Raw genomic sequence first — 16740 nt, forward strand, 5'->3', positions numbered from 1 at the left:
AATAATTAACATTCTTCATTACTAACAATCATCATAGGAGTTATTAAAAGTTACCTTACCACTCAGCTGTCTAAACACAGACTTTCAAACTTTTTTGTTCATGATCCTGAGTAAGAAATGCATTCTACAGGTTAATCCAGGGCACACACACACACACACACACCCCCACACACACCCACACCCACACCCACGCACCCTACTCGGTATGACAGACTAGGATAATTTCTATTCTGTCCTCCTCTATTCTATCCTCTTTCACTTAAAAACATACTGACCTACTAATAAAGAGTTAATGGATTGTGATTTACAGTTTCAAAAAACACTAGCTTAAGAAAGCTCAAACTGAAACATAAAATTAAGAATAATCAATAAACATTTCCTTCAAAATTAAAACTTACTTGTTTCCTTCACCATCATACACCCATCTGGTAGTTCCAATTCCTTCATAGTTTGAAGCCCAATAATACATACAGGCATTAATGTGCAGAGTAAAGAGCAAGTATCCAGTTGTTCGAATGCCTCTGGCAAGGAGAATAAATGCAAAGTAAGACTCATGTTGTTTCTGGAATACAGCCTATTTTAACATTTTATTTTCCTTAAAGTCTCTGCTGAATCTCCTTGCTTTAAATTTGTGAACTGTTAACTCTCATTAGTACAATATAAAATCATGGTGCCTTCACATGTTTTCTGACTGCAGTGTCTTGACTGGGACTGACAAGAGTAGAAAAAAAAAAAATCCTCTCTTTTCACAAATGGTATGAGTCAACTCCCTGAAAGATATGCCTCCAGGGTCACCTCTCCACTTTGAGTCCCATAAAATACAGCATGCTGATTTCACTGGATATCTCTGAAAAGCTCATGGGATTTTATGCTACGATTAACTGACTAGAGGTCTCTGGGCAAGTTAAGTTCAGAACAGCAAATGAATGAAAATTCAGACTAGAATGAATTGTCATGAGAGAGATGTAAAAACTTGTGAAAGAGCACATTTCTCTGTCTTTGTTCTGACTGAAGCAGGTAATATATCCTCTTTTTCAGTCTTGTATTCTTCTAAAATCTAATATAATTTTCATACTTTTATCTTACTTCAAAATGTTCAAATCTACTTTAGAACACAGCCCAATATTTTACATAGCCCCAAATCTGAGATTATTCCCTTCTCTTTTGCAGGGAGGCCATATTCTTCCCAAGTCCTGTCTAAAATATTTCACCATTGCTCTCTCTCCCAGCCCTGAAGTACATTGAGTTATACTTTACCTGTAGATATATGCCTTGTTCATTATAGACTCTAGGTGATGATTAAACTCAAAAAATGAAGTGTACTATGTAGAAAACAAGCAAAAGAAATCCAAAAGTGCATTAGTCTTAAATACATCTATTATATTTAAATAAAACAATATAAAATAGACCTTATTTGTTACTGAAAATAATTCTATTCATGTCTTAAAAAAACTAAGGTCTGTCAGTGGTATTTTCCTCCAGGTAGTGCATTTTAACAAGGTGCCAAACTTTCAGAGCTTCTTGCTTTATTTTATTTCTACCCTCTAGTTACAGTCTTGTTTGTAATGCTTGTTGAAAATCAAGCTTAAAAACATTTCTTTCCTTCTTTTTCTTTTTTAAAGCATGTGGTAGAACTTTATTTTACAATAATTAAAAATCATACCTCCCCCCAAAACATAAGTAAGATAGTAAAAGCATAATAAAATACACTGAAATCATAAATAGGTGTTAAGGCCTGTTGCTCAACACTAGCATTGTTTTTAAGCAAGTTGCATTAAATGTGTATTTATTTCAACAAAATTTAAAGTTCAATTAATATTAGCATTTGTTATCTATTCTTGACATTGTTCAAAGACATAGAGAGTTTATATGCATTTAATCCAAACAGTTGTTATTTGCCTCAAGGTTTTCTTCTGCTTACACCCACTTCTATAGCAACAGATACTCCCTACATGCACTCTTACCCTCTACTTTCTCTTTTTAATCTATAGGCTGTAAAATGCAAGAGCAAGAGCATGAAATCCAGAGCCAAACACCAATTTCCTCTCTGCCATTTATTAACTGTGCGACCTTGGAAAAGTTACTTAATATTTCTGTACTTTGGTTTCCTCATCTGTAAATTGGGGACAATAAGAAAATGTACTTAGACTCATAGGATCTTACAGATAGGAAGGGCTGTTAGAGATTATTTAGTTCAAAGATTATTTAGTTCAAAATTTCATCCAATGTAGATAAGACTGTAATAGAACATTTGGAATTAGAAAACAGCTATAATAGCAATGACTATTTAACTAGAAATATACACAAATGATTTCTTTATCCAGAATTCCTGAGTAGGAAACATCCATTAAGCATTCAGATTAAGATAATTTCAATTTGTGGTAACTTGTTTATTGTGCTCTTAACAGAAGTTTTCACAAAGGCACATTTTAAAATTTAGCTTAAGTGTTCACTGTAGAGAAAATTTATATTCTTAATTTGTTTTCTCATATATAATTTGGAGATAGGTAAATGATATTTTCCCTAGAGAACTGCACATTAAAATGACACACTTATGTGAAGATGACTGGACTGTGGGGTTATGTAAAGAAGATTAACGTTGGCTTTCAGGATCTCCTATGTTATAAAAAAAACTACCTAATATAGTGAGTAGGTTTTTGGACACTGAAGGGACACAGAGATGGGGTTTGAAGAGTTAGCATTTTATAAATTTTTATTATAATGCCAGACAAACACTCAAATCCATAGGAACCTGAGTCTCTCTCAAAGTTGGTTACCTCTGAGCAGTGGCCTCCAGAAACATCCATTCTGCACTAGAAATTTGATGATGGATGGCCAGCCCACCAAGCTGTTGGGAACGTTAAGTTCTGCTCAGTCTAGACCTACATTCTGTGGTCAAAACAGAAGTCTCTAGAGCTGTCTTGGATGGACGAGAATATAGAGTAAGGTCCCTCTTGACTTGGAAAAATCATGGGTGTGGAAGGAAAGCTCCTTCAGCCTGAAGTTTATTTGCCCTTCTGATTATAGTAAGGAATTTGGAGGCAGAAAAAATATGTGATAGAATCCAGATACTGCCACTCACCAGAGTGTGTCTGGACAGATTTTTTTACTCTGCTAATTCTCATTTCCCTCATCTCTAAAATGAGGTTGTTTGGAGGAATAAATGAGATAATGAATACGAGGTTTAACAAAGTATGTAGCTACAAGTATGTATTCAACAGATATCAGCTGCAGCTGTGTTAGGATCCACCCGAGTCTCCAGATTATGTCATCTTGTTTACCCAAGGTGCAAAGCGATAACCACCTAAAACTGATAAAATCTTTGGTGTTCCTTTTAAGAAGGCTGTCTTTGGAAATACAAGCTATCGTTGCTATTATTAAAAATTTATATGAAATTTCACATCCTGACTCTCCTCAGATTCCTCTTAGGTATGTGATAAAGCTATGAGTTATAAAATATTTATGTCTTAGAACCTTTTTGAATAGGTAATACATTCACATAGTTCAAAAACAATAGGAAATATATACCTTCATAGCCTTTTCTCCTATTCCTGCCCCTACCCATCCTGCTTTTCCCTCCAGCTTCCCATCCTTACCTCAGTTAACCATTTTTATTAGATTTTTTGGGTAGTCTTCCACTGTTTATGTAATATAGAAAAATAGAATATTTTCCCCTTTCTGTTACAAAAGTTAGTATTGTTCTATAAACTGTTCTGTAACTAGCTTTTTTTTTTTAACTGAGCAGTTTGTCTTGGAGGTCTTTCATAGAAAACTTCCTCTTTATTTTTGCATTACAAAGTACTCTATAGGTATACTGCAATATATTTAACTATTTCCCTCTTGATGGACATTTGAGTTGTATCTAAGTATATAAATAATTTTGTTATGCAAAACTGTGCTTACATTTTTCTATAATTATAAAATTTTTGATGAGTGAGATAACTTAGAGGTCAGCTAAACTAATACCTTCATTTTACAGCCAGTATTGCAGGCATTCAGTGACTATGTAATAAATAGTGACAAGTGGAATAGAATAAAATTATAAAATATTCATTTGTAATTATAGCTGTATTTCAAAATATAAAAGCATTCCTATTTTAAGTTATAAAAATAGCTGTTATGAGATATAGACTCAAAACAACCAAAAGCAACTTCCATTAGTAGAAATAGGGATATTTTTCCTTCATTCAGCTTTTAAAATTCTTAGCATTGATGAGGGCATAAAAATGGAGGATAGTTTACGAAAAATTAAGAATATGATACTTTTAGGATATTTTAAAGTACTTTGAGATTTCCATTATTATAAGAAGACAGTTAAGTATAGTTATCTTACCTTTAACATCCTATTTGTCCTAAATATTGGATTAAACCCAAAGAAGAGGTAGAAAACATCAAATGGCATTATTGATGCCACATCCAACTGTTGGAAGAACACATTCACAATTATGTTGTGTTTACATGCTTTTTAGGACATGAATTTATTTATACCAATGTATGTAAAGGCTGACCAGTCACCATGATTTATTTGTTGCTTAATACAAAATTGCCTTCAGTTTCATATGCATGGTGTCACTGAAAGGTGTATTAGCGCCCTGAAAACAAGAACACTACTTCATAGCCTACTTCCAATGAATTTCATTTCCAGCGTCATTCATCTGATCTTGGGTTCAGCACTGCATTTTCTGGGATTTTGTTGAGCTGTCACATATATTTAAGAGATGGCATGGTTGCTACTGTTAAAATACATTTTAATAGTGTTTTAAACTTGGGGCTTTTGGACTGAAACTCAAGCCCATTCTTGATTTTATGTGAAACAATTGGGCATTCATTGTAGTGATATATTTTTATGTTTCAGGCAATTCTCCAGTGTGGAGGGCTAATTATATTGTTGGTGGTTCATCCAGACTCTTCAGTTCTTTCTACTACTGTCTACTTTGTATCATATTGCTAACAATAAACTGCTGTGAACATATCTATCAGAGACTGTACAGGCTAACAGAGAAGAGAGGAAAGAAGTCAGTCCCATTTACAGTTATCAGTTCCGATGGGAGAAGGTATTGAAAGTACTATTATAGCTAAAGATAATATATCTTAAATTTGTGATGTATTTAAATTATTCTGGCCTTCCATTAACCTGGTAATTGTGAAATGACACATAACATTTGCATACTTTCCTGATTGCAGTGATAACAATAAAAAATTCTTTTACATAAGACAATTATTCATTTTCATTATTTTTTACGTCATCTTGAAAAACAGGGTACATTAAAAAAACGTTTAATTTATTTAAGACAATTAAGAGGAGTTAAGAGTTTTGTGTAAGGCCATACGTATGAAATGGAAAGTTGAGATAATTAATTGTGTACTACAATTTCAAAGCCTAGTGCTATTGAAAAGGAATGGGACTTTCAGTTTGAATGAACACACATTGGCTACTATAAACAAATAACAAATAATTGGCTTAAAAATTGCATAATATCATCAAACCTCATTGATTTTACCCTACAGATATTGAGCCACATAACAAGTTGAGAGGTACACAGAGCAGTTACTAAAATAATGTCTTATAAATAAGGAAGCAGGAGCACAGAACTGTTGATTTGTCTAGTGCTATTTCAGGATCCAATTGCTCACATACTCACTTGACTTTTCTATGCAGAGAGTTATTAATCATGTGTGATATTAATACATTAATGTGGATTTGTATAGAGATGATTTATTTCTCAATGAATTGTAGAAAATTGAATTAAGTACTGACCAACACTGTACTCTGTACAAGGAACTTTGCAAAGGCATGTTGGGGTTGAAATAGCAGTAAGATATTGTTTCTGTCCACAAGAAGTTAACAATCTAATGGTGGAATAACCAAGCGCAGAAATAGTGTAATACAATGCCATAAGACATACAGGATGTGCTAAGGAAATTCAAAAGGCATGACTTCAATTAAATAAATTTAAAAGTTTACATTTATGAACCCAAATTAAATATATGAGTTAAGTTGCCCTTATTCAAATTCAAGAAAGTGATTAAGTGTTTGGAATAAGGTCTGTGGCACTTACAAAACTATTCATCCTCTTTGTAGAGTTCATCAAAGTAGTTTAGATCTTTTATGAATATGTCTAAGTATGTGGTAGTTTTTTACAGAGAAAATTAATTGGAGATAAAAACGAATTGAAAGAAATTTTAATCACCATAGATCGCCATTAGGGACAATTTGGCACCTAAACCGAGATTTGTATTTTTAACAAAATTTGAGGCCACTAAAGTGTTGTCCTTGAAATGTGAGGTTGGAGTTCACTCATACAGATTAGGTAACCTTGGAACACCCTCAAATCTCTGCCTATTTCTCGGGGTTAGGAGGAACAATAAAAGATAATAAAGTACTTTGCAAATAATTATGGGTGAAAAAACTACACATGGGTGAAAAAATAATATTATACTGTTATTTGAGAAAAGGAAGATGCCATGTTATCTAAATAATTGCTTCTTTTTTTTTTTTTGCTGTATGCCATTCTAACAATTTCCAGTGGTTTTATTTTTAAAATTATTTCATTAAAAATTTTTAAAAAATTACATATTGGAGTATAGTTGATTAACAATGTTGTGTTAGTTTCAGGTGTATAGCAAAGTGATTCAGTTATACATATACATGTGTCTATTCTTTTTCTAATTCTTTTCCCATTTAGGTTATTACAGAATATTTAGCAGAGTTCCCTGTGCTATACCATAGCATATATTTTGCTTATATGAACAAGAAAGAAATAGGAGTAGAAACAATTTTGTAGACTTTTACATCATCATGCTACATGAATTGGAGGCTAGAATTATATATGGACAAGACAAAGTACACCCCATACTCCTTTGTTGACGTTTAAATTGGAATTTAAATGTGGGCGGTAAGATTTTGTTCTGCCTAGTAAAGACCCATATATTGAATTACACATTTGCACATACTAGGAAGTATATTGTATAATTATTGAGAAGAAAAACTCTGCCTAATAAAACTTCACCTGTATAAACTTTGTTACAAGGGCTACAATTTTTAAAGGAAATAGATTTTTTTTGGTAGAAATTTATAGATGGAACTTAAAGTCAAAATTGTAATGGATTAGTTGAACAATTTTGGAATTGTAAGTCACCTACCTGAAATTTTGTAGAACTCCAGTAGTGTCTCTTTAGTTCATTTGAATCCACCTGAAATATGTTATATTTATAATTCATATTAATTTTAGCCAATTTCATTAAACATTTTCTCACTTTAAAAATATTTATAGCTATTCCGTTCTATTAGTTCCTTCTAACATCAGCCTATAAATATGCTCTATCTTCCCATATCATAAATTTAAAAACCTTCCTTGGCTTTGTTTTCTTTTTGTATTGCTCTAATTGTCACACTAACGCTTCTTAAGAGAGTTATCTACCTTGCTTTGCTCCACATCCTTTCTTCATATTTATTCTTCAACTCATGGCAATTTTGGTGGTGATTTGACTTTTGCTCACTTCTCTTATTCCATCAAGACTACCATTGTGAAAGCCACCAATAACCTCCTAATGATCATACCCAGGGAATCCTTTATATACTAACATTCTTTTATGGCACTCACCACATTTTGAAATCATACGTATATGTCTTGCCCCATTTATTTAAGATCAGTCTATTCCATGAAATGGTAATCTATCTCAGGACAGGGTTGATTTTGTTTAGCAACTGTGTATAACTAGTGACTATAATATATTAAAAGCCCAATAAATATTTGAGTGGATGAATAGGTAAAGGCATGAAGAGATGAGTAAAACTTTTGAAGCATTTGACTTTTGGGGGACAATTTTGTCCTTGGAACTTTCTCTTTCCAAAGAATCTGTAATGCCATTCTTGGTTTACTTTACTTCTTCAGTTCCAGTTTTCAGGGTCCTTCTTATTTTTTTTTTTTTTTTTTTTTTGTGGTACGCGGGCCTCTCACTGTTGTGGCCTCTCCTTTTGTGGAGCACAGGCTCCGGATGCGCAGGCTCAGCGGCCATGCCTCACGGGCCCAGCCGCTCCGTGGCATGTGGGATCTTCCCAGACCGGGGCACGAACCCGTGTCCCCTGCATCAGCAGGCGGACTCTCAACCACTGCGCCACTAGGGAAGCCCTTCAGGGTTCTTCTTGCATCCTATGGCTAGCCATTTAAAATCAATATTTCCCAGGATTCAGCCCTCTTCTCTTTTCTCTTCATATTTACTTCCTGGGAAATTTCATTCACTTTCATTATTTCAAAGATCACCATGTATGTGGATGCTACCAAACCTCTACCTCCACTTAATATTAGTATCTGGAGCTGTTGACCTGTCCAACAACTGATTATTGTCTCCCTCACTTAGCAGTTCTGCTCATCTCAAATTTAACCTACAACAAACCTGAATTCATCATCATTCTCCATTTCCCCTAAAGCCATCCATGCTCCTCCTCTTATTGAGTATCATATGAGGATCCTCATCTACACTAGTCAGTGATCCTACACCACTCACTCTCCCTTAGCCTTCATCCAACCAGCAACCAAGTTCTACTGATTCTCCTTTCTAAAATTTTCTCATGCCTATTTTCTCCTTTTGGCTTTGGTTTCCTTGCCTTTATTCTTGCTTTCCTTGATCAGTTCTACAATGGCAGTGAGAGGATCTCTCTAGATCAGATCATTAACAATTCTATTTATGTCAAATTCTATGACTTCACATGACTTAAAGAAAAAAAATCCAAGCTCCCTTTCATGATATACAAAGCTCTATTTTCTCTGTCTCACTCACCTCCTGAAGCATCTTATACTTATTCTGTTTAGCAGTGCATAGCAGAGTTTCTTACCTTGATGCCTTTACCTATGCTGTTCCCAGAATTTAGGACATATTTTTCCCTTTTTTATGGGGACGAAAGTGTGCAGATAATTTCAATTAATCCATCAAAATTTGGACCAGGTGTTCCCTCCTTTATCTGGTTTTCTCTGCATCAAATAGCACCAAGGGCTTACCTCTGTCATGACTTACATCACAAAATTGCACCATTTTTCTTTTGTCTGTCCATGCTTCATACTCTGAGCTACTTAAAAGGGTAGGGACAATATATTTATCCTGTGTTTCTCAGTTCCTAACACAATGTCTAACACACAACATGTGCTCAGTAAATGTGTGGTAAGAGATAGAGGAATAGGAAGGTATTTGTTAACATTCAGAATTAATGCTAATATTGGGATTATACTTTTCTATTTCACTTATAGGTAGGAGGAAATTGTCTGTGTACTATTAATTATTTGACCAAAGTATTATAACTTGGACACATGGAAGCAGCATCTTCTAATAATTATTATCCAGGCTGTCCATGTTCAAAAATTTTAAATTGCTGTTGAACAATGTTTAAGATTTGTTAGCCAAGTTCCCAATTCCTGCCCCACCACCCCATTTTTTTGGCTATAATTTCTACCCACGTGCACATACTAAATTTTACAGAAATACATTAGAATATATATGACATGCTTATTTAATGATTCTTTTCCCTTAAACAAAATGTCTTACTGAGCCACAGGCAGATATAGGTATATGTACAAGTTTACGCTGAATCATGTACCAAGCTTGAGTATAATGTGTCAGCTCCTTCAAAGCTTATATGGAACAGACAGACATATCAAGTGCACATATCAAGTGCTCCTTCAAAGCTTATATGGAACAGACATATGGAACAGACAGACGTATCAAGTGCTAAGAAGTTAAGTTGAAGTATGACCCCGTCCTCCAACTCTGGAAGAATGTTCTTAGCATATTTATCCCTTGAGTGGAGCTGGGTATTAGCATTGAGATGGAGATCTCTGGGAGAGCTTTTGCCACTTGATATTACGTGGAGCTGGGAGGTTTCTTGTGGACCAGTGTCCTGAACTTGGCTTTCCCACCTCAGAGGCACAGGCCTGACACCTGGCTAGACCACCAAGACCCTGTCAGCCACACAGCTCAGAAGAAAATGGAGTGAAAAAGAAAGAAAGAAAGAAAAAATAAAATAAAATAAAGGTATTAAAAGAAGAATAAAAAAGTTAGTAAAAATAAAAAATTTAAAAATTAATAAAAAAGAGAAAAAGAAAGAATGAGCAATGAAACCAAAAAACAAATCCATCAATGATAACAAGTGCTAAAAACTATACTAAAATAAAAAAAAGAAAACCCCAAAAAACAAAAATGGACCAACAGAACCCTAGGAAAAATGGTGGAAGCAAAGCCATACAGACGAACACACAAAAAGCATACACATACACTCTCAGAAAAAGAGAAAAAGGAAAAAAAAAAGTATATATAAAAAAAGGAAGAGAGCAACCAAATGAATAAACAAATCTACCAATGATAACAAACTGTAAATACTAAACTAAGATACACATAAAACCAGAAACAAATTAGATGCAGACAGCAAACCCCAAGTCTACAATTGCTCCCGAAGTCCACTGCCTCAATTTTGGGATGATTCATCGTCTATTCAGTTATTCCAGAGATGCAGGGTACATCAAGTTGACTGTGAAGATTTAATCCGCTGCTCCTGAAGCTGCTGGGAGAAATTTCCCTTTCTCTTCTTTGTTTGCACAGCTCCTGGGGTTCAGCTTTGGATTTGACCCTGCCTCTGACTGTAGGTTGTCTGAGGGCATCTGTTCTTCACTAAGACAGGACGGGGTTAAAGTAGAAGCTGATTAGGGGACTCTGGAGCACTGAGGCTGGGAGGAGGGAGGGATATGGAATGCGGGGTGAGTCTGTGGTGGCAGAGGCCGGCATGACATTGCAACAGCCTGAGGCACGCAGTGTGTTCTCCCGGGGAAGTTGTCCCTGGACCACAGGACCCTGGCAGTGGTGGGCTGCACAGGCTCCCAGGAGGGGAGGTGTCGATAGTGACTCGTGCTTGCACTTCTTGGTGGCTGCAGCAGCAGCCTTAGCTTTTCATGCCCATCTCTGGTGTCCGCGCTGATAGCTGCAGCTTGTGCCCATCTCTGGAGTTTGTTTAGGCAGTGTTCTGAATCCCCTCTCCTCACGCATCCCGAAACAATGGTCTCTTTCCTGGACTCCCTCCCAGCTAGCTGTGGCACACTAGCCCCCTTCAGGCTGTGTTCACGCAGGCAACCCCAGTCCTCTCCCTGGGATCTGACCTCTGAAGCCTGAGCCTCAGCTCCCAGCCCCCACCCACCCCAGCAGGTGAGCAGACAAGCCTCTTGGGCTGGTGAGTGCTCGTCAGCACCGATCCTCTGTGCGGGAATCTCTCCGCTTTGCCCCCCGCACCCCTGTTGCTGTGCTTTCCTCCGTGGCTCTGAAGCTTCCCCCATCTTCCACTCCCTGTCTCTGCTGGTGAAGGGGCTTCCTAGTGTGTGGAAACCTTTCCTCCTTCACAGCTCCCTCCCACTGGTGCAGGTCCCGTCCCTATTCTTTTTTTTTTTTTTTGTGGTACGAGGGCCTCTCACTGTTGTGGCCTCTCCCGTTGCGGAGCACAGGTTCCGGACGCGCAGGCTCAGTGGCCATGGCTCACGGGCCCAGCCACTCCGCGGCATGTGGGATCTTCCCGGACTGGGGCATGAACCTGTGTCCCCTGCACCGGCAGACTGTCTCTCAACCACTGCGCCACCAGGGAAGCCCCCGTCCCTATTCTTTTGTCTGTGTTTTTTCTTTTTTCTTTTGCCCTACCCAGGTATGTGGGGAGTTTCTTGCCTTTTGGGAGGTCTGAGGTCTTATGCCAGAGTTCAGTAGGTGTTCTGTAGGAGTTGTTCCACATGTAGATGTATTTCTGATGTATTTGTGGGGAGGAAGGTGGTCTCCACTTCTTACTCCTCCGCCATCTTGAAGGTCTCTCTGTAGGCACTTAATTTTAGTATGTAACCCTATTTAATTCTCTCTGTCTCTTTTAAGTCTCATTATTATGCAGGCAACACTTATTCTGAGGAAGTTTACTTTAGAAAGGGTATGATAATTGCACTTAAATCTTTTTCAAACAGATAGTCTTTGAAGACCCTCATCTAAGGTATTATTATATTTATTTATTGTTTACCTCTTCTTTTAAATAATTCATAGAAAATCCATAATTTCACATAGAACAGATAAAAATGTTTCAAAATAATAATACTATATAATACTACTACAAGGTAAACTAAACTGTTATTCAAGGGAAGAAAATCCTTGAACCAAGACTGCCATTCATTCACTCCTTTAAACATTCTTTAGTGTACCCTCTGAATTCCTAGGATAAATAGGGAAATAAATTGAATACTGTCCCTACTCTCAAGAAACTTACTATCAGGTAGCAAAGTGAGCTACCTATGCAAATAGGAGACAAGAGGAAGTTAGTGTGTGGACATTCATTCATTTGATTCAGTCAGCAATTCACTGCTCATCTTCTAGAAGCCAGACCCTAGGCTAGGTGTTCACATTGTCTTACTTAATCTTCACAATAAGTTTATGAGGTGGGTGGTACTAGTTCTATTTTACGGATGACAAAGATAGTACACAATGAAAGGGTAAATTTTTTTTTCTCAAGTATTGCTGTAAGTTAATTTCAGAGGCGAAATTTGACCCTGGGCTATTTGTTTCTGCTACATCATAGTGAACTTAATTGTTATTTAACAATTAAATAACAGAAGTGTGAGTAAAATGTGCAGAGCACAGAGAAGGGAGTTGTTAATTTTCTCTAGATCAGTTTATAAATAGTAGCTAAAGGACCAAAAGCAGTTGACTATAATGACAGGCCTGATAGACGTGGTCACTAGAAGGCTCTGAGCGTTTCCATGGATCATTGTGATTGGAAGTCTTAGCAAAGTGTTGTGGGTGCAAGTCTCATATCTACATAACGTCCATGGTGTCATTCCCAGCTCTATTCCTGCTGTCTATAAAGGACATTTTAAATAAGAGACTCCTTTTGTTGGCCCTTGAATCAAAGTTCTGTTCTCTGTGCAGCACAATTCTCAGAAGAAAGATACTGCACATAAATGCTGTGGAAAACTTGTAAACCCTCCCAATTCCCTCTGTTGTGGCCTCTAGTACCTCGATCTGGTATCTGTTTTCCCTCAAGCCCTTGGGGAATTGATATTTCCATCCTCCAGTTCTGGAATATCTGTCAACTATAGGTATTTAATAAATGTTTGTTGAATGAATGAATGAATGAATAAGTTGATGGTGTAAAACAAAGTTTGCATAGATAGCTAAATGTAGTGAGACTTTCAGGTTGGATACTCAACTTGCATAGTCCTTTTAGCAAAATGTAATCAAGTTTAAAGGCTAAAACTATCTACTCTACATTAAAGAAACCATTAAACTTCATTTGAACAAACAAAGCAATTAGTTCCTGCTCTATATTTGTAGCTTGTGATAATGCATTTTAAATAGAGACCATTGAGTGTGTTTTTATTGGTTATTTTTCTTGGTTTTAACACTCCATGTGTGCAAAGACCTCTTATAAAATTGAAAATAAAAGTCTCTCCTTACTGATTTTGTCATTTTCCATTTGTCAAATATTGATTTTCTCCCTCCTTTGTGCATCTAATGGAGGTTGAAATTAGTGCCCCCTTTTTTGGGTGTTATTTCTTATTTGTACACATCATCTTCATTCATCAAACTGCCAGTGAACTTAGGGGATCATGCTGGTGAGTTAACTAATGCTCTGAAGTCCACACAAGGAATATTTTGAATAGATTTTTGCTATAGCTTTAGCTCTTGCCTTTAGAATTTCTTCCTAGAAAAGATTTCAAATATAGGGGGCATTCCTCAACAAATAATATATATATATATATATATATATATATATATATTTTTTTTTTTTTTTTGTGGTACGCGGGCCTCTCACTGTTGTGGTCTCTCCCGTTGTGGAGCACAGGCTCTGGATGCACAGGCTCAGCGGCCATGCCTCACGGGCCCAGCCGCTCTGCGGCATGTGGGATCTTCCTGGACCGGGGCACGAACCCGTGTCCCCTGCATCGGCAGGCGGACTCTCAACCACTGCGCCAGCAGGGAAGCCCACAAATAGTATTTTTTAAAGAAAAAAATAACCCAAACTCCTTTTAGCTTTTTGATAACTTAAAATCATCTGGAAATTCAAAAGAAAATATTCAGGAGATTAAGGAGACTACCTCTCTTCTTCAAAAACATATATGAACCCAAGGTGCCGTACACTTGGTTGCTCTGCTCTTCCTACTTTGACATTGGAGGAACTGTTCCATGCAGCCCTCACTGCGACTGTGATGAGGATATCACAGTGGACATCAGTTGGAAAGGAAGCATTGTTCTAGTTAGCTGGGGAAGGGCCCGGGGGTAGGGTGCAGGATATAAGAGGCTGTATGATTTGGATGTGTACTTGTGAAAACATAGTCTTCTCTTTCTGTCTTAGATTGATTGGATTGGCTCTGAAATTCCCTCAACAGTGAGAATAAATCCAGGGGAAGATGATTTCTCCTAAGGGTAAGAATGATATTTCTGAAGTGGACCAAACACTGCATTTGATGATGAGGAATGAGGTGTGATGAATCTGGAAAGTGAAGAGTGAAAAGAAGATAGGCACCAGACACAGTTCTAGGCACCCTACCTGCATTAATTCATTCAGTCTTCTCATCAGTATTATGAAGGTACTATTGTTATTCCCATTTTTAAAATGAGGAAACTAAGGTACAGGGAGATGCATGGTCCCCAGCACGTGGTGAGTGCTCAGTGGTTGTTTTGTTATTGTTGTTGTTATTATTATTGTTATTATACTGGTGGTTCCAGTGGTTAGAGACTCATACATGCAGACAATCAGTCAGACATTAAGTAACACAATGCTGTTAATTTGTTTTTTTGTAGTTCAATCTGATATTCCTTTGTCAGTTTGTGCTTCTCCCAAACCCTACTTACTATTATGTCTCCTCTTCTAATAAACTGGAGTCTGGGCTGGATTAACAGCAAATCGAAAAGGTAGATGGCATCACATATGATGTCCGTAATAAGCCAGTAGCGTGCGTTGTTTGGTGTTTGATATGGGAAGATGATGCGCAACGGTATAAGCCAGCAGTTCCAGTTAAAGGCAATGGTGACAAGCAAGAGCCACAGGAGATAGAATCGATCTAGAAAAATAGAGACTGGAGTAATCCACATGGTAGGTAAAAAACATTAAAATAATTCTGTTGCTTAGTTTGGTAAAGTTGGGGCACTACCTACTGGAGATAAGCAATTTGTATAAGAGACTCTGTTTAAAACATTCAGCACAATTCTGCCCCTAGAGCCGAGGCACTGGGGTTTACGAGGGATAAGTCACCTTATCAGCTTTTCTGACATTAAAGAGTGTTCTTCCTGTCTCCCAGAGAATGGCCACTGAGTCTGTCCCCATGAGTGACTGTACTATTTAGATGAGGAAAGGGGAACCCAGGGAAAAGTCAGAGGTACCGTGTCCAGGAGAACTGACTCAAAGGGCTTTATGCTGGTTGGTAATTAAGCTGCAGGGTCACCCAGGGCTTGTGAGCCAAAGGCCACATCCTTGCCCACAGGGGTATGACTGAAGTGGGGAGGGGGCAAATCAGCCAGTGAAGGCAGTCCATGACCCTGTACACAGAGCTTTCCTCTGCCCAAGGGAAGCTGTAGGAGGGGTTTTGTTCAATTGGATTAATTAACAATGTGAAGCCATGGAAGAAGACAACCATTTTATAATGATTTTTTTTGGGGGGTGTTCAGTGAACATATTACTTAATGCTTTGGGACTTCTTTTAGAAGTTAATTAGGGACAGGACAGGCCCTGGACTATTTTAAAAACACACAAGAATATTTTTATCTCTTATCTTCACTGGAAAGGGGAAAACAACCCATTGCAGATAATACAGTTTAAATTCTGCTTTCTAGATAGGTTCAGATCACTGGCTAGAGAAAATAGAAGCTGTCTGTGACTTTGGGTTTCGGGGGTTCTTGGTAACAGCTAGCCCTCCCACTGAGATAATCCACCATTTGATGGTACCTGTGTACGAATCTATGCTTTTTGGAAGTCTGATTCGCTTTAGGTACTCTGTTAGAGGCACCTTCTGATAATGTTCTTCTTTTAGCTTAGCACTGCTTTCTTGTGTTGATGATACAACTGTGGGCTTTGCTTTATAGGAAAAAAGAGATGAAAACATTTTTAAGAGGTTAGGTTAGCTTAATGAGAAAAAAGCTTGGATTTCTTGGAATCAAAACATTCCAAAATCTTCCCCTCTCAATACAGGCAGATGAGGCATTTCATGACATTTAAAATATTGCCATTTGTGAAAATATCCAAGTAATGAAAACATCAAAAGTTGGAAATAAATAGCAGGTTAAAGTTTAAATTAAGTGTCCTAAAGATGTTACAAATAGGATATTTTAAATACAAGTTTCATTCCCACATATTTTGGAACATAAATAGTAAGTGCTTTGGACTTACATTGAACAGAAACATTACAATGTGCACCATTCCACAGGTTTCAGTTTCATGCTTTTTTTAATTTTAAGTCTTTATTGAATTTGTTACAATATTGCTTCTGTTTTATGTTTTGGTTTTTTGGCCGCAAAGCATGTGGGACTCAGCTTCCTGACCAGGGATTGAACCGGCACCCCCTGCATTGGAAGGCAGAGCCTTAACCACTGGACCACCAGGGAAGTCCCCTAGTTTCTTGCTTCTTTAGCTTCATTTATATCCTTCCAGTTATGGGTAAGTAAAGCTCAAAATATTCTTTTCAACAAATCTTTATCAAGCTATAATGACTATATGTTAGACCCTTCTCTTTAAAAAGA

General features: G+C 37.1%; 1 protein-coding gene across 1 annotated transcript in view; it reads right to left on the minus strand.

Annotated features, from left to right (window-relative positions):
* The window catches only part of CNGB3 (cyclic nucleotide gated channel subunit beta 3), a gene marked incomplete at both ends in the record, with an annotated part of 148181 nt that overhangs the window by 56828 nt on the left and 74613 nt on the right, over positions 1–16740 (minus strand). Inside the window, 6 exon segments of the mRNA XM_082858993.1 lie at positions 399–521; positions 1258–1322; positions 4334–4420; positions 7144–7194; positions 14860–15068; positions 15950–16078. Of these exon segments, the coding sequence (XP_082715119.1) occupies positions 399–521; positions 1258–1322; positions 4334–4420; positions 7144–7194; positions 14860–15068; positions 15950–16078 (664 nt within the window).

Source organism: Leucopleurus acutus (assembly GCF_964270905.1).
Source record: "Leucopleurus acutus genome assembly, chromosome: 17".
NCBI classification, from domain to species: Eukaryota; Metazoa; Chordata; class Mammalia; order Artiodactyla; family Delphinidae; genus Leucopleurus; species Leucopleurus acutus.